We start from the raw sequence: 25,680 nt of genomic DNA on the forward strand, positions 1-25,680 counted from the left end.
ATGATTGGGTAGGAGAGCAGTTTTACATGCCTTTATGTGGGGTGGTGAAAGATGTCTGTTCTCCTTTAGTGATGTGTAAGCTGTCCTAAAAATGAGAGGGAACTGTGTGTGGTGGGAGGAACCTTCCTTGCAGAGGGATAACTCCTTTTGGATTTCTTCTGGTGGGAAAGGACAGTACACAAGGCTGAGTGTAGCAGAGTGAAAGGGATGCCAGGAGGAACATGATGTTCTAAGTAAGGCTTTGTATGCCCAGCAGATCTTGACAAAGAACCTGGACTTCAGTAGTATTGGGAAACCATTGGAGGATTAGAGATAAGGGAATATTTTAAAAACACACACAAAAAAACAAATAGATTAGCTGTTCTGTGAGAATGCATTGTGATGCAGCAAGGGTGGAAGCAGGGAGACCTACCTGCAGGTGCCCGTAGTTCAGGGGAGAGCCAATAGTGATCTGGACAAAAAAGCAATATTAATAAGGGCCTAAAATGGCTAATTTAAAGAAATTGAGGTCAGCATGGTGGCGCATGTCTATAATCCCAGCATCTCTGGAGGTTAAGGCAGGAGGATTGTGAGTTCAGAGCCAGCCTTAGCAAAGGCAAGGTGCTAAGCAACTCAGTAAGACAGACCCTGTCTCTAAATAAAATGTAAAATGGGGCTGGAGATGTGGCTCAGTGGTTGAGTACCCCTGAATTGGTACCCTGGTACAAAAAAAAAAAGAAAGAAATTGAGTGAATCTAAATGTTAACAAAGATGAATAGACAAGTCACAGAAAAAGGAATTCAAGTGATCCTTAAACATACCTTCACACATAAGAAAAATGCACATGAAAACTGTGGCAATTTCTCTTTGAGGGGAAAAATCCTAAAACTTGACAATACAATCTTGGGGGTGAGGCCATGAAGGTGGTTAAATTCATGTATTGCTTATGGAAATACAAAATATTTTGACTCCATCAATAAACATTTGGTATAATCTCACAGCACTGCAGATACATTTAATCCAGAAGTCCTGCTTAAAGGAATTTTTTCTAAAGGTACATCACCACAAATATGGAACAACATATGTACAAAGTTTATTGTATCATTTTCAATAGCAAAATGTTGACAATAATTCAAATGTCTTGTAAGGGACTGGTAAAAGAAACTGGGACATCCATATAGTGAATGTAAATACTATGTAACCTCTTTAGAGCTGTAAAAAAGAATGCTTATGGAATGATCTCCAAAGTATACATTTTTAAAAAGTACAGTAATCTACATTAAAGCAAGGAAAACAATATGCATTTGCATATTTAAAACTCTAACAACACTGGGAGGAATTCTTGATGATCTTGTGTGTACCTTTTCCTTAGTGGGTAGCAAAAGTGTGTTTGCTCAATGTATTATTTTGGGATGTTATTTTTGGTATGAGTTTTCCAGTGAAATGCTAAATGTTTATTTGTTTATTTTTGAGTTTGTGAAAGCTTTGTTTTGTGATTGTAATATACACTATAAAGACTCATCTTGCATTTCATTTGATTCTCAGTGTTTTAGGTTAGACAATATAGCAATTAAAACTGTTTTACATATGAGAAGATGGCCTCTGAAAAGTATAAATTACATTCTCCAAGATTTTGAAAAATAAAACTTGGTAGTTCAAGAATGTAAATTCCAGATATGTGGCATATAGGAAAATAATTTATAGACTGACTCATAGGCTTCTTTGGATGCTACCTTCCCTGCCCCCAGAATATTAAAATAATTAAGTCTTGCTGTTTAAACAGTAGCATTGGATAATATACAATGAAATGGAAGGTAGTATCTCGTAACCTAGGAATGTTCTTAGAACTCTAAGAAACTGAGTAAAGTGCTCTTAAGAAAAAAATAATGGAGGAAAGGTATATTACTGTGTCTGAAATGTCACATTTCATTTTCACTAAAACATAGATGGAAAATTAAAACAGGGCAAGACTGAGAACTGACGGATATGCAGGTCCAGAAATGAATTGGAAGCCAGAATTAGTACCATCAGAGGCTAGAAAAGAGAAACCAGATAGGAGCCAGCACTAACAGCATGCAGGAGCTCTGCTGTTGCCCTCTGCTGAAGCAGGCCAGCTCAAGGCTGCCAGGTGAAGAATTATGATGGTAGAAAATGTGGACTCAGAGATAAAATCATTGTTTGCATGGTGATTGTGGCACTTGAAATATTTGTGTATTCTTATAATGTACAGTAAGGGAAAATCGAACAGATCAGTAAATGGATTGAGCCTTTCAATAAATAGTTGCCCAGAAGTTGGCCCCGAAACTGCTGACATCTGTTTAATTAGGATATATTGAAATCAATGTTAAAATCAGTATATTTCTGAAATATACTGTGATGCAGCAAGGTCCAATAGTTTCTTGGTCACTACCCTCTCCCTTGAATATTTTGACAAGGAAATAATTTTGTTTTGTTTTTTTGATACTGAGGATTGAACTCAGGGGCACTTGACCACTAAGCCACATCCCAAGCCCTATTTTTGTGGTTTATCAGAGACAGGGTCTCAACTGAGTTGCTTAGTGCCTCACAGTTAACTGAGGCTGGCTTTGAACCTTGCTATTCTCCTGTTTCAGCCTCCCAAGCCACTGGGATTACAGGCATGTGCCACCACACCTGGCTAAGAAATAATTTCATGACAGTTTATGGTTACTTCAACTTTTCAGCCTTTAGTAATGTATTTCAGTTAGTCGCATATGCTTTCACATTTTTAAATATCTGTGCAGTCAGAGTGGGTCATAACAACTGATAGACTAGAGAAAAGCAGTTTTTTAAAAATATTTATTAGTTTTCGGTGGACACAACATCTTTATTTTTATTTTTATGTGGTGCTGAGGATCGAGTCCAGCGCCCTGTGCATGCCAGGTGAGTGTGCCACCACTTGAGCCACATCCCCAGTCCGAAAAAGCAGTTTTTGATATCAAAGATGTTTACCTTAAGACTGGAGTTTAATTTTTTTAAATTGTGCTTTTCCAATGTCAGTCTATCATACTGTCCAATTAAATTACAATTTAAATTGATAACAGAAAGTCTGTCTTACAATTTTAATCACAGCACCCCTAATCATTGAGATAAAAGAATATTTTTCTTAATTTAAAACATTTTTACTGGTTTCTTAAATGATTTTAAAGGGATTCACATCATAAGATGCATGGTAATTAATGTATTTTTACTTCCTGACATCTCTATGTATGCTGTGTGCATATTTGTGGGACCTGATGCCTTGCTTTATAGTGGAAAGTTTTACCTTTGTGATAGTGGAAAATAGTGTAGTGTGATTTATCAGAGTCTCCTTAGGCTCTTGGCAGTAGATTTAATGGAGATTGCAGAAATAATAGTATGTATATGAGTTTACTATGTAATGGCTTAAATTTCCATTCTATACATGTAATACCAACATCTGGTACTTAGCATCATCAGAAATGCAAGTTATATAGAAAACTATGATGGGCTAAAGACAAAAATCAGTATTTTCTGAAAATCTTGTGTAAATTGACAACCCTAAGGCCCTAGTGGATACAATGCCTACAGTATATATAAATATATGAAACTCACCAAAATGGAAATACCACTGTTAACCACTGGAGAATAGTCAATTAGAGTTGCGGTAATGTACCTCATTAACATAACAGGACTTTTTTCTTTTTTAGGTATCCAAAACTGGGGTAGAAATTAAAATTGTTTATTGTTATAATTGTTAGCTTGTGCTCTTCTTTTAGAAAGCAATTTTAGCACTGTACATATTGAACCATGAAAATGATCCAAGCTTTTCTAGTCATCCCACTTTTATAAGTCTTTCCAAGGAAATAAAAAGAATAATTTAAAAACTATGCTCTTGAAGGTTTTCTTCATAATATTAGAATAGAATGTTGTAAGTGCCTAAATTCCCCCAGAATAGATTAAGTATAGGAGTGACATTTGGCTGCATCATTATGTATGTATGCATTAAATAGTAAATATACTGTAAGGGGGGTAGAAGTCATTTTCATGTAATAAGACATAAATGGTATACTGATAAGAGGATTTTCTGTCTTTTTGTTTTCATTTGTTTTTAGTGCCCAGGGCCTCAGACATGCTAGACAAATACTTTACCACTGAGCTATATCCCAGCCCGGGAGCTGTTCCTACCATTCTGGGGATTGAACCCCAAGGTCCTCTATCACTGAGCCACAACCCCAAGAGCAGTTTTTTAAACATAATAAGAAAATAATAATAATTATTTTTTTAAAAAATAATAAGAAAAGCAACTAAAAGTAATGGTTATAAGAGTATCAATAATTTTTAAATTTGGCTTTTGCAAATTTCTGTTTAATAAGATTCATTGAATGAGCAAGTGATAATTTAATCCATCGCTACCTTTGGTATCTTCATTAGTACCTATGATTAAGCAGGTCTTTTACATTTGCAAGTTAAAACCTATATCTAAATAGACTTGTATAACAAGGATTTCAGAGATTAGGTACAACCTGACTCGGGAATTACATGATCTCAGAACCTATCTCAGTTCTTCCCCCGCTATTCATCTCGCCTGAAAAGGCTTTATTTCTCACGATTGCAAAGTTAGCCAGCCACAGCTGCTGACTAGGCTAGTTAATGGTCCTAGAGAACAGCTTTGCTGTTTTCCTCTAGTACTTGGTAAGTCTCAAGTGAGCTCTAATTAATTGTCTAGCCGAGGGTCTTGCACCCACCTTAAAACCTAGGGTGGGAGGTAGAGAGTTGTCAGCTTGTCACTTGGGCTAATTTTGCTTTTTGTTTGCGGGTTGTAATTTCTTTTATATCTCTCTCTGAATGTTGTTTAATATTCGTAGTAGCATATTTTGATTTTAGGATTTTTATGTGTGTGTGTGTGTGTGTGTGTGTGTGTGTGTGTTTTAAGCTTGCTTTTCTGTAATTGTGATACTTAATTTCCCTAGACTTCCATTGAACATTTTGAATTAAGTTTTATCATTACATTGTTGTTAATATATAATATGGCTATTTCTGCAAACTTTTAAGATACTTTAATAATTCTGCAAATTATGTTTTAAATTCAAATTGTAATATATTTGCTTTATTTGGGGGAGAAAGTAGTCCCAAATCCCTTCAGAAGCTTTAGGGAGATAGCTATGAAAGTCTTTTTGTCATTCTGTGCTCACATGATTTTATTTTTCCACATAGCTCACATTGTCTCATCATCCTTTCATCATGTGAAAAAAACTGTTTTGTGGGTCTTTTACATAAGAATAGTTTTCTTCAAAAGCAGTTTAATAAACTTATGTGAATAAATTTCCATGAAGGACAGAGTGGTTGGTTTAAATATGTAAGTTTCTGATGATCTAACAGTACCATTAAAATGGATGAATTGGATTTCCATTAAATCAGGAAGTCCCAAATTATGTTCATGCAAGATTCTAACAATATTACTTGGAGGGGGAGAAAGTATTTTAAGTAGACAAATTTGTGAAATATACTGAGTAATATATCAGTATACATTTTGATTTTGTAAGAGCCTTGGATGGTAGTGTTTTGTGATTTGGACATTGAATCCTTCTTTTTTTTCTTTTAAAGTAGGACAATTACTAAAATATGGTTTGGGAAATAATTGCCTTACTGTTACTCTGTTTAGATCTTGGTCCATCTTAAATGGCTTGAGAGTGGACATTGCTGAGGAGTGTTGTAGGTTCCCACATTCTGACAACTTTTGCTGTCCCATGATGGCAAAGTATAAACAAAATTTATGAATCTGTTTTATAGTCTTGACCAAATAGATTGTCACGTCTTGTTCCCAGTGTGGACTGTAGGGATTAAGAATGAAGAGAAAAGAATGTTGTCTTTGAAATTAAGGACAGAAGTTTCTGTTTTTGTTTTTTAATTAGTTTTTTTCATGGAAGTGTTTTTGTAGGTTAGGACATTGAATTTTTATGCAGTCCTCTTATATCTGCCATGATTAATAGCCCACAAATAAGCCAAAGCTAACTAGATTAATTTACTTGTTGAAAGAAGTTAGAATTAGCCTTGTGATTGTCTGAAAAACATTTGTCAAAACAATCTTGTTTTGGCATATTTGATATATTGAGCCAGTGTTTGACAGTAATTGGCCAGGGCAGCATCACTTGTTGAGACTGTTCCTGAAATGTGCTGGTAATATCAGCACAGAGAAGAGTGCTTGCATTTCTGGAGGACGAGAAGAGGTGGTCTTGTAAACGGTTTATCTAAAAGTTGCATTCAATTATTTTTTTAAAAAGAGGTCTAAGACCCAGCCTAGCCTGGTTTTGCTCCACATGTGCGGAGAGAATCTAGGATTTTACAGTTACCCTGTAGTGTTTTTATATTGTTGCTTGTTTCCTACATGTTCATAACTAAAATTTTTTTCTAAGACTATTGAAAGTGATTAAACCTGATAGGTATCTATTTAAAAACCATCTACTCTTTTATTGAACTAAATTATCACATCTTTTTCTCTTTCTCTATAGATTTAGCTTTGGAATCAAACCCTTCTGACCATCCAAGGGCAAGCACAATTTTCCTGAGCAAATCTCAGACAGATGGTAAGACAATATTTTTCCCTATGGTAAGACAATATTTTTCCCTTCCAAAGAAAGGACTATTTTATATGGCATATCATAGAAAATATTTAGAAGAACTCCTACACTGCTTTAAAATTTTAAATGTTACATATATTCTACATGACTTTTTAATATGTGATGATATATACTCTCCCTTAATTAATACAGGTAGACTTTGTGTTTTTTTTTTTTTAAGAGAGGAGAGAGAGAATTTTTAATATTTATTTTTTGTTTTTAGTTCTCGGCGGACACAACATCTTTGTTGGTATGTGGTGCTGAGGATCGAACCCGGGCTGCACGCATGTCAGGCGAGCGCGCTACCGCTTGAGCCACATCCCCAGCCCCTAGACTTTGTGTTTATACACTTTGTTACCTCTTAATAAAGACAGTTGCCACACAATTTAGAAGTGGTCATTGATTTATACCTAGTATTCCATATTTTTTTTAACCTTCCCCCTTGATCCTCAGAGCATGTTTTAAAGATAAATAATATGATTTAGGTTTTAATTAGGTTTTCATATGAACAAATTTTAAAAAATCAGTTGTTTACATATGGGGATTAAATCTGATTTTGAGCTCATTTTACAGTCCTCTAAATAAATGAGCCGGTCTCACATCTTGATTTATCCTATTCAGAACTTTTAAGCCATTCAAAGCTTTTTCATCCTAATGTATTAAAAACTGGAACAAACGTGAATTATGGTGTTTCCCAAGAGGTTAGCCAGTGTGTGAAACTAGTGTAAATTTCATGTGTCCTGATTGTTTTGGGATGAACCATTAAAACTGTAGGATTTTTCTTCATCTGTGCTGTTTTTCTTAATGTTTGGTCAAATCCTTTTTTTGCTAAAAAGCAAAAATGAGGGGCTGGAGTTGTGGCTCAGTGGTAGAGCACTTGCCTAGCACGTGTAAGGCACTGGGTTTTATCATAGCATCACATAAAAATAAATAAAGGCATTGTGTCCATGTACAAGTAAAAAAGCAAAAAATTTAAAGACAAAACTGATTTAGTTTATTACAACAAGAATAATATAAAAAGTGGAGGGTTCTGTATTACATTTGGGGTAATGTAGCACAGTAAAAATTAGTGGTTGCTATGTGTGTACTTTTCCTGTCTTCAGCTGGCCATTTCTGATTAGCATTGCTATGTCTCAGTTTCTTTAAGAACTGTATTCTAGAGTGTGAGGAAGTAAAAAACTATCCCTGCTGCTCTTTTTAGTGGGAAGGAATGTGTGACTACAGTGCCTTCTAGCGTTAAAGGAGGAGGCAGTGTGGGAAACAAAGTGTGGCCCAAGTCCCTCTTAGGAGCATATACTTTTCTGGCCTTAATTAGAGCATAATGAAATCAGTGTGCTGTAGATAATCATGTTCAATTAGGTTAGCACACTCATTTAAAAATTTAAATTTAAGATAGGCTACTTTCCAATTGTATAAAGGCCCATTAATTTTTTTATTTTGGTAGATTATCAATAGGTGGTTCAGGATGTTTCTAGGATTCAGATGCATCTAGAAATGGCTGCCTAGCCAAAAACAGTTTCCTAGAGCTATCACCTCTTAGATCCTTGTAATTAAAGTAAGGAAATGTAGAACTAGAAAATACTACTATTTATTCAGGTATGCAGTATGTGTACTATCTTATTAGCTATATTTCCTACCTAGCTCAATTCGTTTTGCCCCTTTTGTATATGGAGAGTCTCTTATTTATATGTAATAAATTATCTGCTAGTAAAAAAGTAGAACTAAGTTTTTAGATTTTATTATGAAATTTATCTTGCCAGAAAATTCAGATTATTAATTTTGTTGGAAATTATTTTAAAAAAGAATTAACTTTGTCATTTTGTATATTGGTAATTCATCAGATAATTAGCTACTTTTTATTTTTCTATGACATTTGTACCAGAATTGATCAGTTAATTTTTTTTTATTCTTAGTGCGTGAAAAGAGGAAGAGCAACCATTTAAACCATGTAAGTAAACAGTTAAACTTATAGTGAATTAAAAGTATGTCTACTGTGATTTTTTAAAATATATATGTAATGGTGATTCATTAATGTTATCAGGGTCCACTTTTTGTGGATTTTCTAAATCTCTCCAATTTCTTAAGTATTAAATTTACTCAGGGAAATCTTTGACTTAGTAATGTCAGTTTTTAAAGGTTTCTGACAGTTAAATTTCAGTAACGTGGTTGTGATATAAAGATATGCCTGAAATATTTTGCCTTAATTTTTTGGTCTTTTTTTTTTTAATTAAAGTAGCAAACTATTAAGTCAGTTTTTAGCATTAGCTGTTGATTTCCTGTAATTTATAGCAGGTGAAAGTTTAGCTTCCTCATTCCACTGTGACCTTATTCCCCTGCTGTATTTCCTTGACATGTATCACATTTTATTATTAAATCACTGATCGATATTTACATTGACTTGCAAATATTTTTCACTGCTGTCATATTGTACTTTGTGCCACCTCCTGTTCACCCTTAATTTTCCTCTTAAAAAGATATTTCTGAGGTCTGAGCACTTCTGTATTCCTCCTGTGATAATCCGCCATTTCCTAATGAACATTAACTCACACAGCCACATGTAGTAAATGGCCCCCTCACTGGCCTCTTTGCTTTCATATTCTTCAATTTTTTGTGGAATTTCATATTTTCACTTGTCTGTTCCCCCCCCAAATGTTTTAACATTTGTCACATGCCTATAAAAAAAATTTTCCTTTACTAAATCGCATCTATTTAGTCTTTTTTCCTGGAGGCAACCCTTCTCAGTCTTCTATCATTCTACTCTAAAACAGACTGGTTTTTTGTTAAGCAGTTCTCTGCCTATTTTTCCTGGGGTATCTTTCTGAAGTTATCTGGGATCTCAAATAACTGCTCTCTTGTATTGGATCCTGTAATTTTTGTGTTTCCCTTTGTCGTCTTATACCTCTTGTACATTTTCCTGGGAAAGGGCACATAAATGTGCTCCTCCTATTTGGTAAAAGTATAAGTAGGATTCTAGGTTGAAATGAATTATTCCAGTGGTGAAGATACTTCTTTTTTTTTTAAATTTTTTTTTAGCTGCACATGGACATAATATATTTATTCATTTATTTTTTTACGTGATGCTGAGGATTGCACCTAGTGCCTCACATGTATGAGGCAAGTGCTCTCTACCTCTGAGCCACGGCCCCAGTCCTGATATTTCTTTATTGTCTCCTCATTTATAAATTTTTGCCATTGTATTCTACATTATATATAACCAACTTTAGTAATTTTCCCCTATAACTTCTCTGAAAGCTTTAGTATCTTCTCTATCTGAGGGATTCTGAAGTTGCATGATATGGCTTGTTAATGAACCTTTTTTAATTTTTGGTACCAGGGATTGAACTCAGGGGCACTCAACCACTCAGCCACATCCCCAGCCCTATTTTGCATTTTATTTAGAGACAGGATCTCACTAAGTTGCTTAATGAGTCACTTTTGCTGAGGCTGGCTTTGAACTCACAATCCTCTTGCCTCACCCTCCTGGGCCACTGGGATTACAGGCTTGTGCCACCATGCCTGGCTGTTAGGAACCTTTTTATTTTAATTGAGGTCATTAGTTTGCATATTAGCTCTTTGTAGAAAATTTTCTTGTAATTTCATTGATATTTTCTTTTTTTTTTTTTTGCCCCCTTGTATTTTTGTCATTCAGATGTTGGGCCTCTTTGACAGTATTTCTACACCAGTGTCCAATTTCTATTCCCTCCCCAATTTCTGGTTTGTCTTTTTGTCCTAGTTAGAGATTCTTCAGCCCTTCTCTTGAATTTTTTGTCTTGAGTTTTCACTTACTCCTAAATTTCAAGTACTCCCATGAATTCCTTTTTTTAATCCTTCGATCGAGGCTTGCCTCAAATGTGTGGTAGACCCTGACTTTGTCTGGTTTGAAGCACTATGTATGAGAAGGACTTGTTAACTGATGGATTTCACTCCCAAGGATTTGGAGGCCATGCCCAGCTTTTCATTTGTTGGGACCTCAGTATTTTTATTATGTGGGGTGCCCTGTCTCTGGATAGTTCAGTTTCTTCAGAGAAGGATCTTCCACTTTTCTACCTAGGGAGTACAAGCATGGCTGCTTATTTTTCAGAAGTTGGAAAAGGGAGGTGTGGAGTATGTAGTTTTTTCCTCTTATTTTCCAAGTTTTACCCACAGTGTCTCTGAGAATGGTAACTCTAAGCCCAGAAACTGTCAGGTTTAATATATCTGGAGAATTAATATCTAGATCCCTATAAAATGGAGGACAGATGGACTTTGGGTTCTAACTACAAATTTCCAATTGACCTCCTTTATCTTCGTTTTATGTTTCATTCCAAGATGCTTTGTGCCTCTGAAATCTGAGTCTCTATGGGTTCTGCAAGATAAACTGGCTTGCTTATTCCTGCCACTGATTCTTCATGGCCACCAGAGTTGTATTTCTACTCTTCTGTCATGTTACTATTCTTTTATCTACTTTAATATTTCAAACAATAAAAATCATCTCTCTGTCCTGACTCCTAGTCTTAGCTATAAACCTGTATTTTATACCTTTAATGAGATTTCAGGAGGAAAGGGGTATATATGTGTGGTCAATCTTCAATGTTTAATAAATGAATTTAGAACCTGTATTTAAAGTATATATCCAAGCACAAAATCAATATGCAGTTTTACCTATAATTAGCATATATAAGGCCATGTTTTAGAATTCTTTCAAATACACATCCTGCTGTATTGTCTTGTTACTGTGCAACAAAAGTTGGAATAGTTTTCATGAATGCATAAAGTGTTAGAAAATTTGAGGTTGATTAAATGTTATTGATTCTTAAAAACACATCCCAGGGGCTGGGGATGTGGCTCAAGTGGTAGTGCGCTCGCCTAGCATGCATGAGGCACTGGGTTCGATTCTCAGCACCACATAGAAATGAAATAAAGATATTGTGTTCACCTAAAACTAAAAAAATAAATATTAAAAAAAGAAACATATCCCAAATATGTATTATGGGGGGGAGGATTTCAGGCTTTCGTTTTTGTTTTTTAATAGATAAGTGGCTATAGGCACAATGGGAAAAGTCAATGGGTGGGGACAGGATTTCAACAAATTCTTGACCTTTGATGGTAAGGTTCTGGTTATGATTTACCAGATTAGTAGGTATTATTTTCTAGTCTTTGTCTACTTAAGTACTCTCTTTCCTGTAAGAATTACAAAATTCTGTACTTTATCATTTGTGCTGATTGGAAGAAGAAAGATGCTATTGTTTGTGTTTCTTTTAGTAACCATCTGTCAGAAATGTTTTCTATTTTTTTTTTTTTTTTTTTTTTTTAGTATTTGTATTTTATATCCTTATGTTTGTCAGTGTAGTTTTTTTGTGGTTGTGAGCCAGCAGTGGTAACGATTTAACAATAAAGGGCAAGTTGTCCTAATTTTTCATGCAAGCTGAGGGGAAAGTTACTTGTTGACAGCTATATTCTAGGCTTTGCTTAGAGGCTTCGTTCTGCCACCCTCTAGTCATCAAGACTGAAATGTTGGAATAGCTGGAAGTGATGGTATGTCGTTTGCTATATATTGGCAACAGAGAGTTTTTGCACTCAGCTTTTCTAGTCATCTTGAAATTTGAGAATGGCCTGATTACAGTAGGAGAGAAGGTAACAGAAATGACTTTTCCTACAAAATGAATGATTCCTCTGTCTTTATCAGTTTAGAGTAAGCCTGGACTAAAAGGAAGTGATGAATGTTTTTTGGTTGGATCTAGCCAATAAGTTGCTGATTCATTAATGGAGCTTTCATAGTTTGTAAGACCACATCTAATTAAAAATTTTTTAATGACTTGGCATTAATGTTTTCAAAGACAAGCCAATATATATACATTCATGATACAAAAAAATTTGAAAATAGAGAAAATGGAAGAAAATATCACCTGAAGTTCTACCAACTAGTCTACATTTTGATTTTCGCCCCTCTTTTTATTCCAGTATAGTGATTTTTTTTCAACAGTATACATATTAACTGAATAGCTTAAGAAACATATCCAAACTTAGATATAGTTTAAACATTTTTAGTTAAAAGGAGAATTTATTCCTCCAAAATAGTTATACTTTTCAAAAATATAACTTCTGACACTTTTTGTTAATAAGGAAAAGAAGTGACTTTGCCATAAAAACATCTAAAACAAGCAAAATGCAATTTTATGTACCTTATGGATATTTCTGACTGTGGACTACTGGTGACTTTTAAGTGCTCTGTACTTTCAGCTAGGTCTTCTCCCTGTCCCATCTTTCATTTATTTGTAGGGGTTGCTGATGGGAGAAAGTAAAAGCATGATGAAAACCGTTATATTGATAGGAGAAAGGAAGGCTTATCTGAATTAGCTTTTTTTTTTTAATTTAAAAAAAAACATTAAAATTGTTGATAATCTGTGGTTTTAAAAAATGCTGCTGTTAATCTTCAACTATTCAGTGATGAGATTCGGTATTGGCTTTTTAAGGATGAGAATTGTTTTAACGTAGTTTAGGCTGTTTCAGTATTTGACTGTTGCTCTATATCCTTGTACTCTTTTACCCTTTGCAATTAAATGGATACTTCTAAAGTGTTTTAATGATAGTTTATTTAGAGGCCTCAAAAAGTTCATTGTCATCTCTTTAGTATCACTTCAGGTAAATTTTCACTAATTTGTATTTGTAGCAAGATTTGTCTTCCAACATGTAATTGATTATTAATTAATAATTTGTCAGACAGTTGTTGAACTCCCTAACTTGTCCCCAATTTTATGCTCAGCAGCTGGAGATAGGAGCAGTAAGAGTCCCCCTTTCTTTGGAGCAGCTTAGTTTCTTATGTGGGAGATAACCTCCCTGCAAGTATTGAATTGGAGGATGAATTTTGTGATGTGGCTGTTGGCAAAGGTATCCCAGAAGGTAGAAGGAGTCAAGCTTCTGGGGCAAGGAAGAAAAAGACTTTGGGCCGAGAGTAACACTAATGAGGCAGGGAGGTGTTGTGATGTGGATCAAATAAGAGAATAAACTAAATAAAATCTTGAATGAATGGCTGAGGTTTTCATATAAGTAATGTAATGGCAATCTACTTAAAAGTGAAGTGAAAGCTAAATTCCCAAAGTTGTTTTTTATCATCTGATTTTGAATGTGAAACAATCTTAAGGCAATAATTTTACCCTCTACATATGAGAATAGACTCAGACCTATGGTCCCAAGCCTTGTTAGTTATTAAATAGCCCTGGCACATAGCCTCTGATTCCAAAACATTTGTGTAATTACACTTAGACACTTAGTACTAGCAAATCAGTAAATTTGGTATTAGGCTTTCATTTAGTGCAGCACAATGCTTTTGTGCTGGTATTATTTAAGGCATTACATTTTATTGTAGTTACTGAATAGTAGAAACAGAACCTTCTCAACTGCTTTTTATTGCTTAAGAGGAAAACACTGAAATCTTATTTTAAACTTTTTCCAGTATTTATTAAGGGGATTAATTCATAATAGATGCTTGCCAGGTTTGATTATAGGTACCATACCAAGGGCAGCATTTTATAATCCATTCCTCAAACATCATCTGTGAAGTTAAGAGCCTCCAATGGGTTTCCTATAGAGCCACACATGATATCACACTCAGGCAGTTCACAGAGTATAAGAAATATCTTAATGCTTTATCGTTTGACATTTTAACCAAGGAAAATAAACACATTTTATAGATTTAACTTACTGTGACATTTTCTTCTATTTCCCTCCCCTTCAGGTATCTCCAGGGCAGCTTACTAAAAAGTATAGCTCATGCTCAACAATATTTCTAGATGACAGCACAGTCAGCCAGCCTAATCTTAGAACCACAATAAAATGGTGAGTACAACTAGGTTGCCAAGGGCTGAGTGACAGACCCCTTTCTGCTAAAAGCATCCCAGCCATACTTGGTAATTTCAGCTATTGACTGTCCTTTTTAGTGCTCAGTTTACAAAATTGGGGTCAAGTATACATTGATTTTTAAGGACCTAAATGTGAGTTTTCAATTTCCATTTTAATCTCAGACTTTGGTGAAAGGGAAAGCCAGTTAGCAAATAAGGAATCTCAGGAAAAGTGTACCTCTTTATTTGATGCATTTATGTTGTTAAGACACTATTGAACATAAGAAGAGGTGCTTTTTATCAGATGTTTCTGGAAAAAAATAGTTATGAGTTTCATATCTAAAATACTTGTTAACTACTTTGGAAACTACTGTAGGAGGAAGGACTACCTAGTCCACTCCTGGCACCAAAGCATATTGGCATTTGAAATAAAAGATGCACTTTCAAAACACTCCAAGATGAACCTTTTAAACTTATTAAAATGACATCAACAAAAACCGGGTAGAGAGCTTCCCCCATGATGTTGGGGTTGTCCAGGGAACATTATTAATGACTTCTTGGGATGTGAGCATTGATTTTTTTAGAACATAGTTTGGAAAGTGCTGTTTTAGAATGTTAATATTCTTATCCCTAATTTTACTTTTTAGTCTAAAAAGCCTAATTAGCCTTATTTTATTCGAATATACCAGCTTTTTAATTTCTTAGCTAATTAAATTATCAGTAACTTCTACTTCATTTGAAAACTGCAAGTTCACACTTACAGTAGTGTAACTTTTCTCTCACACATATAACAGTAGTTGAGATTGAATTATGTTTCAGCAAAAACTAAGCCCTTTCTGAGATTTGGCATCTATTAAGTAATCACTGAATGTTTGTTTTCAGCCCTAAATAGCCATGATTAAAAAACCACTCTACTTTGGCTAGAACCCTCAGGTTCTTTTGAATTCAAAAGATTCTGATATTTCAGTGTATAATTCAGAATATAATTTTAAAGAGTAACCTTGCTAACATATGTAGGTTTCATGCTTTTTGATCTCTTAACTGAGTTTGTTGTTTAGAAGTCTTGTGTTTGGAAGTACAGTAAGTTTTAGTTTCTTTCATTAAATTCTAAAAATAATCATTCAGTACATTCACTATTGGTGAAAGAAAGATTTATTGAGAGAATTAATAGGGCAAATTGACTTTTAGGAAAATTCTGAAAAATGTTTTTCATGGATTTAGTGCATTGTTCTTAAGGGAATGTTCTTAGGGGAATTCTAAGCCTTCTTAGAATCACCTATGCGACTTTTTTTCAGAATACATTTCTACAAACGTGAATTTTCCCACCTTCCTTTTCCCCTTCATCCATAGACACTCACAAGCCTTTGAGGAAACTGGTGGTGGATATAAAGTGCACAAAACATTCAGGTGATTCTGATCTCAACCCTATGTCAATCTCAAATTTTGCTGCACATTGCACTTACCTAGGGAACTTTAAAATCATTCTTAATGCCCAATTAATTGGAATGTCTCAAGAAGTCAGGTCTGTTTAAACCTCCTCAGGCAATTCCAATGTGCAGCGAAGTTTGGGAGCCACTCTTATTAAAGAGTATAGAAAACTGTTTCTGATTGTTCAGTGGGACCTTGGGCAAATCATATTTAAGCCTTCATCCCCTTTATTTGTACAATGTGTTGGATGAAAATGCCATATAAGGTTTAGTGGTCCTTTTTCAGCATATAACATCAAATTCTGTGATTTTAAAATCAATTTTGGAAATAAAACTGTTTGAAGCACTATAGAAGTATCCATCTTTGATGCCAGTAATATTGTTTTTTTTTAATTTAAAATTTAAAATAGCATATACACCTGCTTTTAAAATTCAGATTTGCCTTCCCTCATTTTGAGCTTCATTTTAGACAGAGCAAATGGAATCAAAATTTACCTAAGAGAACCCTTTTTTCCCTAATACAAAGAATCTTTGGATAACTTAAGAATACAGTAACATAATGTGTAAAAAGTTGTCTGTTTATTAATATTTCACTTACTCCAGTTTGGAAATATCTGCCATTAATATTATACTGTTTGGTATTATGCTACGTTGTCAGCACTGCTTATTCAGGATGGGCTAGACCTATTTTCATCTTTTGTGGGCACTTACTAATTTTCTACTAGTAATGCAAAAGTAATTTTATCTGGTGTATAGCACTTTCACTTTTTTACTTTTAGGGTAATAAAAAATGGTGGGTAGATGGATAAGGTAACTAAATCAGTTGAAATGCTGGGCCTAACTTCGGGGGGAAAAAAAAGCTATGGCTTAAACTTAAGCGTGTGGACAAATACAACTCGCATGGAATGAAAGGTTCTGTGGGTAGACGGGCAAATGACAGGGAAGATATTTAATATTTTGTATGTAATAATCAACAGAATTAAATAAAGGATAAGATGCCCAATGGTACTGTTCTGAACTGGAGATTTCAGGGCTGATTGGAAAGTCCCCTATACTTTTTTAAAAAAAAAAAAATGTCAGCTATAACAGATAAGTTGTTAAAATATTTTTTTTTCCTTCTACAGTGTGACCTTAGCAATATATTACCACATAAAGAACAGGTGAGCTCTTTAAAAATCTGTTTTATTATTCTAGTTAATTACTTTGCATGATATATAGTTAATAGGTCATAACTATAAAACATTATAAGCTGTAGAGTGCTTTTATTACAATTTTGAGATGTATTATTTGGAGTTTTGTTCTTTTTGTTCTCAGAACTCTCTTAAAATTCCAGAGTATCTATTTCTGTGAATTATGTTGACATTTACTGTTTTAGAAATTTAAGTTGAGAATTAAATATATTTATATATACAATAATACAGGGTTTCTTAACCTTGACACTGTTGATATTTTGAGTTAGATAATTCCCTATTGTGGAGGCTGTGCTGTGCATTGTAGGGTATTTAACAGCATCATTGTCTTCTGCCCACTAGATACCAGTAGCATCCCCCACACACATTGTGACAACTAAAAATTGTCCCTGAGGGACAAAATCATCTCTGATTAAGAACCACCTTATTGGGACTGGGGCTGGGGCTCAGCCGTAGAGCAGCTTGCCTAGCATGTATGAGGCGCTGTGTTCAGATCTCAGCACCACATAAAAATAAATTAAAAAATAAAGGTATTGTGTCCAACTGCAACTATATATATATATATAAAATATATATATTAAAAAAACTACCGTATTAACTTTTATCATGAAAATAGTTAATCTCTGTAATTTTAAGTTTTTCTTCACTTTTTCAGTTGAGTGAGAAGTGTGATATAATTTACACTTTGGCAAATCTCTTTAATATTTAGCCTAATAGAAGACAACTAGATTCTCACCTTTCTCTGACTTTGTTTACAATTTGTTTTGAATAAACAATGAGATAACTTAGTCTCATGCAGATATTAATTTTGGAAAAAGTTGTATTTTTAAAACTTTCAGATAATTGTGGATACCCTTTAACATTACACTAAAACATTATAAAAAGTTTCTTAAATTAGTTACAGTGAAATTTTGATTTGTATCAATGAACATGTTATATTAGTAGTCATTGATGTATCTTGCAGAAGGAATAAATCTTTGACCAGTGCATGATTTTATAATATCGTGATGATCATTTGGAAAGTGTTAGTTCACATTTCTTCATAGTATTGAAGAACTCACTTTCGTTAGTATTGCCTCCAATCTTATCAAAAAGTCTCAAGGGATTGAGAAACTGTCAAGTCTATAGCAGAAGGTACAGGTTTTCAAAAATCTTGTTCTCACCTTGACAGCCCAAATTTTATCCTTGCAATGAATACTTGTTATTTTCCTTGAAGTGACAGGCCCACTCTTCTCTTTTTTTTGGTGGGGGGTGACGGATAGTAATCGGTGATTGAACCTCAGGGGCACTCAACCACTGAGCCACATCCCCAGCCCTATTTTGTATTTTATTTAGAGACAGGGTCTCACTGAGTTGCTTAGTACCCTACTTTTGCTGAAGCTGGCTTTGCACTTGCAATCCTCCTGCCTCAGCCTCCTGAGCTGCTGGGTTTACAGGTGTGCGCCACCATGCCTGTCTCACTCTTCATTTTTGAGAATATTTTATCTTTTTAAATAAAAGAAGTATTCTATGATAAGCAGTTTGTTCAGCTCACAGCTAAATCACAAGTGCTTTTTCTTAACACAATTATTACTTCAGTGTGCAGAAGCTTTAGGTGAACTTTCAACTTATTCAGAATATTAAAAAGAAGGTCAAGATTTAGTGACATTATTTTTTATTGTTTCATCTAGAACATGCTTTGTAAAGCAGGATTATTATTTTTTAACTGCAAGTGGCAGTGGAGAATAGAATGACTCTTAGTATCATTCATACTGAGAAATCAGTAGTTTTACTCACTTTTGTTTTTATAATCATTGCAAGTGTTCAGCAGTGAAAATGCAAGTAATGTCTTAATGTTCTTATAAGAACAGTTTTGACCTCATGGGCCTCCTGAAAGTACCAAGGGAATCTCCAGAGTTTCACAGACCACAGAGAACCACTAGTTTGAGCAGTGTATTGTTTAGTTTTAAAATGAAAAGACTGATGTCTTAAAATAAAAAGACAGCCAATAACTTTTAAACTCAAACTAGAAGAAACTAGAAATATATGGTAATAATATAATAGAAAACTAAAGAGGAAAAAAATCTAGAAAATCTGAATCCATTTATGTTCATTAAAGTTTTCAAGACTTGATTTCCCACCACTACTGCTTTGTAAGAGAAGTGAAAATATATTTGATTAATTGGCATTGCCTGTTTGAGAGCATCATTGCTTATGGGCTCTACCTGGTTATTGTAGAAAAGGCTTTACAGTACTTCATTTGCTGAGTAAAAAGAGGTCCTAACACTAGAATCCAGGAAAAGAATTTGTCAAACTATTTGCTTTGTTGAAGGATAAGCTGCTCCTTCCAACCCCTTCTTTATTCTTAGCAGATATTTTAGTAAGATATTAACAATTCCTGAATAAATTTTTAAATGTACATTCTTATTTTATAGAGATGCAAATAGATCCCTGGATATATTTGATGAGAGATCACATCCACTCACAGTAAGTATCACTTTTTTTTTTAACTATTTCCTCTCAAAGGGTTGTTTATTTTGTGCTGCTTTGCTTTGAGATTAATTACTAGAAGAAGAACACTCCCTTCAGCTTGAAGTCAAAATCATCTTCCTTCCCACCTCATGCTGTATCTAATTATCTTAGAAAAAGTGTTTTGTCGGGTCTATAATAAAGAACTGACTTGTAGCTTTGTTTAATAAGCTAAGGTGAGTAAATGTACCACCCAATAAGAGAAAATGTAGCTTTGCTAAAAGATACTTTTCAGTAGCATCAAACAATATAAATATTTGTAAATAAACCCAACAAATGTGTAAAATCTCTGAAGAGAATTAGAAAACTTAAATTAGAAAAAGTAACAAGTGGTTGAGTTTAGTAATCATGATGGTTTAAAATGATGCCACTGCATTTCTCTTTAACAAAAGAATTATTATTAAAGGTAATAGAAGAGATCCCCCTTGACACCTAAGTGCCTATAGCACATGCAGTATGCACTCATATCTACAGGGCATGCTGATGGGGGAGCAATAATAAAACCATGTGGTGCACAGAGACTGATTCAGTGGAGGTCTGAGCTATATCCTAGGCTGTATTCCGCAAATAATTCCAGTGTGTGTCATGATTGAGAATTTATTGCCCTCAGTTCTCTGTTCCTTGGGCAATCGGTATTAATCCATCCTGTTGAACTATTGTGTCTGCTCACAAAACTTAAATTAGAAAACTCAGCCACTTTTGAGTCTTCAACAGTCACTGTGACTGGTGACTATTGTTTTGGACAGTGAGACTTTGGAACCTGTGGTTACAGCAAACTAAAGTCTTTCCAAAGTTTATTACAGAGAAATATAACATAATCAATGAAACTTTTCAGACTAGAAATAGATTTTGATAGAATTCTATGGAGGGAAAGTAAAAAGGAACATCAATTTTCTGAGCTTGAATTTGTGCCCCCTTTTTTAAAAATTTAATAAATAGTAATGGGTATTGAATAATTTGTCCAGTCATGTGTTGTTTAACAATGGGATATATTCTGAGAGAGCTTAATTTCATCATTGTATGAACATCAGAATGGATTCACACAGACTTAACTTGGCTGCAGTGTCACTAGGTTATACCTTATGGGACCTGTTAATCCCAATATGCAGTTTGTCATTGACAAAGGTGTTATACACCGTATGACTGTAAGATCCCACTGTTTATATTTAAAAGACTAAAAGAAATGCTACTCAAAATTATTTAAGGTACACATTGGCACAGTGTGAAGGCTGCTATCTTAAAAGTATTTTTCTTCAAGAGTGGTTTTCTTCAGCAGATAACTTACATTGCATCTTTTCTTCTTTCAGCGAGAAAAGGTTCCAGAGGAGTACTTTAAGCATGACCCTGAACACAAATTTATTTACAGATTTGTTCGTACTCTTTTTAGTGCTGCACAGCTAACAGCTGAATGTGCAATAGTAACGTTGGTAAGATATTTCTTATTTATTAAGCATGTTTAGAAATTGGTCTTGTAAATAGGGTAATGTCTTGTTTTACAAATAAAAGTAGGTCCCTGAAATTTATCATCAGAACTTTATTAAGAGGAACTTATCAAAGGAAGGTAAATAACACATAGTTGACTTTAGTAATCATGATGGTTTATGCATTTCTTATAACAAAAGAATTATTATTAAAGGTAATAGAAGAGATCCCCTCGACACCTCAGTGCCTACAGCACATGCAGTATGCACAATACCTACGGGGCATGCTATGGGAGAGCAATAACAAAACCATGTGGTGCACAGAGACTGAGTGCAAGTCTGAGCCATATCCTAGGCTGTATTCCGCAGACAATTCCAGTGTGTGTCATGATTGAGAATTATTGCCCTCAGTTCTCTGATCCTTGGGTAATGGGTGTTAATCCATCCTGTTGAATTATGTGTCTGCTCACAAAGTTGTCCAGAATGGTAGTACCAGTGGTTCTTAGGCTTTGTTAGCCTGCAAAGCTATAGCTTTGTTCTTACCTTTGTTCATCCATATAGAATTTCAAAGGTAGGACTTCATCAGTTTGAGTAACTACTATTCAGGTGGTTGACTCCCTACAAACGCATAGTGGAAAGTCAGTTATGTGACCTGACACTTCTATCGTTTAGCATCCAATTAGAATTTAGAGAAGAGGGTTGTGCTGTGTGCTTCAATAGAAACTGCTCAGAGGTCTCTTCTATATGTAGAAGTAGATAATGTAGGAAGGAGAGAGATGGGGTTTTGCTGTGTGCTTCAATAGAAACTGCTCAGAGGTGTCTTCTATATGTAGAAGTAGGTAATGCAGGAAGGAGAGAGATAGGTTTGAAGAATGGTAGCTCATTTTAGATAAGTTTGATGTCCCTATGAGATAGCAGAGTGGCAATATGTAATCATTAGTAGGATATCCAGGATTGGAACATGAATCCAAATTAGAGGTAAGGGATTAAAAGTGGCTGTTCAAATGCAGAGAATGTATACAATGAAAAGTGGACAGAAAGTCCCCACAGATCTACCATCAATATTTAAGGCGCAAGTCTCCAGTAGAGTGGCTATAGCAATATGAGGAAAACCAGGGGAGAGTGACAAAAAGAAGCTAGATAGTTGAGGATGTGGTTAAAATGAAGTTACACATGTACTTTCTGGTATCTACTTTGTACTGTTATTCTAGTGCTGGGGCAAAGGGGAACAGATTGGACAAAGTTCTTGTCCTTATGAGCTTATATTCTCTTGAGGAAGACTTCAAGTATTTTTTCAGGTTTAGGAATATTTCCCGTAGTGGCAAATGCCAAGAAGAATAATTAGAGAGGTTTCCGTTTCAGGAATGATTAGAAAGGGCCTCATTGGAGAGGTGATATTTGATCAGCAACCTGACTTGAAGCAAGGAAGCCAAAAAGGTCGGGGATTGCAGCAGGGCAAGTGCCAAGGCTGTGAGGCAGTAACATGTTTTATGTGCTCAAGGAATAGTAGGGCAGCGGGTGGTGAGAGTGAGTAAAGAGGGGAAGAACTAGGGAGAAGAGAGATGAACTTACACTGGTAGTTTCCCAGGGCCGCCTTTATAGCTTGCTGGCTTCCAAAAGAAGTTAAAATTCAGGCTAATGGGTAACTTTGGTAGACTGTGATAGGAGAGTGAAGTGTACCTAATGCAAGAGCTTTTCTTGACTGCTTTGGGTAGAGTAGAGGTAGTTGAAGGTCAGAGAGGAACGGTAGAAGGCAGCAGAGTCATGCAGGTGAGCGATGACAAATGGAGGTCAGGATAGAAAGCTTCTAGACCACCAGTGGAGGTAGAGACTACAGGAGTTGCTAAAAGTGGAGTAAGATAACTCAAATGTAGGTTTTTGGCCCTATACTAGGCAAATGACAGTGCCTTTGTCCAATATTAGGAAGACTTGGGGTGTTGAGGTTTGGGATAAAAGGCTCTGGTTTGCAAGTTTGAAAGCACTGATCCTTAAGAGTAGTTTCTTAGAATGATGGCAGCAGTGGGTAGAGGAAAGTGGGAGAGAATGGGAGGTGAGGATCTGGCAAGGGCATGATGCTGTGAACAGAGAGGAAGTGTTGTGGAGAGTGGAGAGGAAACAGTGTAAACACATTTATATTGGGGGAAAACCTCTGGTAGAGACAAAGTCTTCAAAAGGTAATTGTGGGAACAGTGTTCTACAGAAGTGGGATGGGGTCAACTGCACTAACAGAAGAGTTGGTTTCACTGGCAAGACAGAATTCTCTTCCACTGACACAGCAGGGCTAATGGGGTAAATGAGTGTCAGCACAGAACAGGCTGATCAATAAAGGTTGAGAGATTGCCAGTGTTGTCTCATTGCTACTTATTTCATAAGAAAGTTGTACCCTGTGAAGAGGTTCATTCTTAGGATACTTCAGAATGCCAAGTTTTGGAAAATGAGAAGAGGTCTCCTTAAGAATATTTAATGTTGAATAACCATTTGTTTTTTAAAACAGTCAAGTTAGAGAACATTGCCAAATCTGAACTGTCAGTCTTATAACCTTCAGACAGTAAACATACTCTTAAAAGTGGATTTTTTTTCCTGTTTTTAAATAGCATATAGACTGCATCTGATTTGTCAGTTTTGAATCAGAAATATTTTGGGGAAAATTGTCTTTATTTTTTGTCATTATTCCTTAAACAGGATGGTATAACAGTTATTATTTACTTAGCATTTACATTGTATTTGGTATTGTAAGTAATCCAGTGATTATTTAAAATATGTGGAAGGATGTGCAAAGGTTTTATAAGGTGCTTGAGCATCTGCAAATTGTGGTATCTGATTAGATTTGGTCCTGGGACCAACCCTCAGCCAATACCTAGGGACAGTTGTATATTTGCAGAGCACCATTTGTAGTGAAAACAGACCACTTTCCTGGATAATCTTTACTCAGCTGTTAACTTCATCCAGTTCTTTGTGGGTTAGATGTTTGATATGTGTAAAATAACTCATGAAACTCTCAAACTGCCTGGGAAGGTTTATGAGTCCCAGTGATGCAGAGACCTGCAGCTTTGAACCACCTTAAAACCAATGGAATTGAGTAAGGTGCACAATATGTGAGAGAAAATGAATTTTCATGAAATAATAGTGGAAATATGAAAAATAAAGGACTATGAGAATGACCATCATTTTGTACATGTGTTTTCTTTTTAGAAGGGGCTGAATTCAGAGAAAACTGAACTGCCAAAAAAGACCTGCACCTAATATGCTGCTCTCTCAGCAACCACTGGGAGGCTCTCTTGTCCACCAGTTTTTCTTTTCTTTTTTTTGAGAGAATTTTTCTTTTCAATATTTATTTTCCAGCTTTCGGCAGACACAACACCTTTGTTTTGTATGTGGTGCTGAGGATTGAACCCAGGCCGCACGCACACCAGGCCTCGAGCGCGCTACCGCTTGAGCCACATCCCCAGCCCCCCAGTTCTTATTTTCAACTAGCTCCATAAAAGGGCTAGTTATTGTTGGGGGAAAAAAAGATTAAAATGTGCTCTTATACATCTTGGGTACTTCCATATTAAAACATGATCTGCCTGTAAAACCATTATAAAACTATCAGCTAGGTATTGTAATTGTACGTGGGGGTCACTAGGTCTTTACTGAACAACTTGAATCTGGGCCTGTGTGCGGTGGGTGCCCTTTATGCATGTGAAGGTTATAACAGTGCTGCTTTTCAGGATGTCCTTTGCCAGTCATTCCTATGACCAGAATTGGAATGGAAATTTGCATGGGCAGAGTAAACAGCAGAGGTATCTAACTTATAGCTATGCTTGGGTCTCTTGCTTTACCTAAGCGAAAGTCTCTGTAGAACTCAAAAAGAAAAGGTACTGGGCTGGGGATGTGGCTCAAGCGGTAGCGTGCTCGCCTGACATGTGTGCAGCCTGGGTTCGAGCCTCAGCACCACATATAAACAAAGATGTTGTTCTGCCGAAAAACTAAAAAAAAAAAAAAAAAAGTACTTGTCAAACACAGAGGAGATTTGTCATTCACAACTTCTTAACAGAACACTTAAACTGAACTAAAATCAAAGACTAGTGCTCTACTTTTGCAGGTCTACTTAGAAAGGCTTTTAACTTATGCTGAGATCGACATTTGTCCCACCAACTGGAAAAGAATCGTTTTGGGAGCCATTCTTCTTGCCTCCAAGGTTTGGGACGATCAGGCTGTATGGAATGTGGACTACTGCCAAATCCTCAAGGACATTACAGTTGAGGACATGTGAGTTTGTAAGGTTTTGGTGAATCTTACTCAGTTTCTAGTATCTCATTTGCTCCCATGAAGTTTACATTTTAAGAAATATTTGTAGACGTTACCTTTTGAAAATACTGGAAGTAGGCATAAAAATACATAAGTTTCTATCATTAATTGGTAGGACCTTATGTGTTATTGTATTGATGTTGAAAAGTATTTTTCTAGTGGTTTTTGGCAAACATGTTATAAGTTTACTCCCAGAACAACATGGAACATTATAAAATTAGATGGCTTTTTTGGGGGGTGGCATAGGGTACGGTACTGGTGATTGAACTTAGAGGCACTCAACCAGTGAGCCATATCTCCAGCCCTATTTTGTATTTAGAGACAGGGTCTCATTGAGTTGCTTAGTGCCTTGTTTTTGCTGAGGCTGGCTTTGAACTCGTGATCCTCGTGCCTCTGCCACCACCAAGCTATTGGGATTACAGGCATGCGCCATAGTGCCATGCTTACATGGC

General features: G+C 35.4%; 1 protein-coding gene across 2 annotated transcripts in view; it reads left to right on the top strand.

Annotated features, from left to right (window-relative positions):
* Nucleotides 1–25,680, top strand: part of Ccnyl1 (cyclin Y like 1) — a 36,721-nt gene that overhangs the window by 4,394 nt on the left and 6,647 nt on the right. Inside the window, exons 2-8 of one of the 2 annotated variants that reach the window (XM_078017907.1) lie at nt 6,468–6,542; nt 8,489–8,523; nt 14,290–14,390; nt 16,944–16,979; nt 19,424–19,475; nt 20,825–20,944; nt 25,023–25,189. In XM_078017907.1, the coding sequence (XP_077874033.1) occupies nt 6,468–6,542; nt 8,489–8,523; nt 14,290–14,390; nt 16,944–16,979; nt 19,424–19,475; nt 20,825–20,944; nt 25,023–25,189 (586 nt within the window). The remainder of the gene's footprint in view (nt 1–6,467; nt 6,543–8,488; nt 8,524–14,289; nt 14,391–16,943; nt 16,980–19,423; nt 19,476–20,824; nt 20,945–25,022; nt 25,190–25,680) is intronic. The other variant, XM_078017908.1, reaches the window with a different exon arrangement.

The sequence above is a fragment of the Ictidomys tridecemlineatus genome, chromosome 7, assembly GCF_052094955.1.
Source record: "Ictidomys tridecemlineatus isolate mIctTri1 chromosome 7, mIctTri1.hap1, whole genome shotgun sequence".
NCBI classification, from domain to species: Eukaryota; Metazoa; Chordata; class Mammalia; order Rodentia; family Sciuridae; genus Ictidomys; species Ictidomys tridecemlineatus.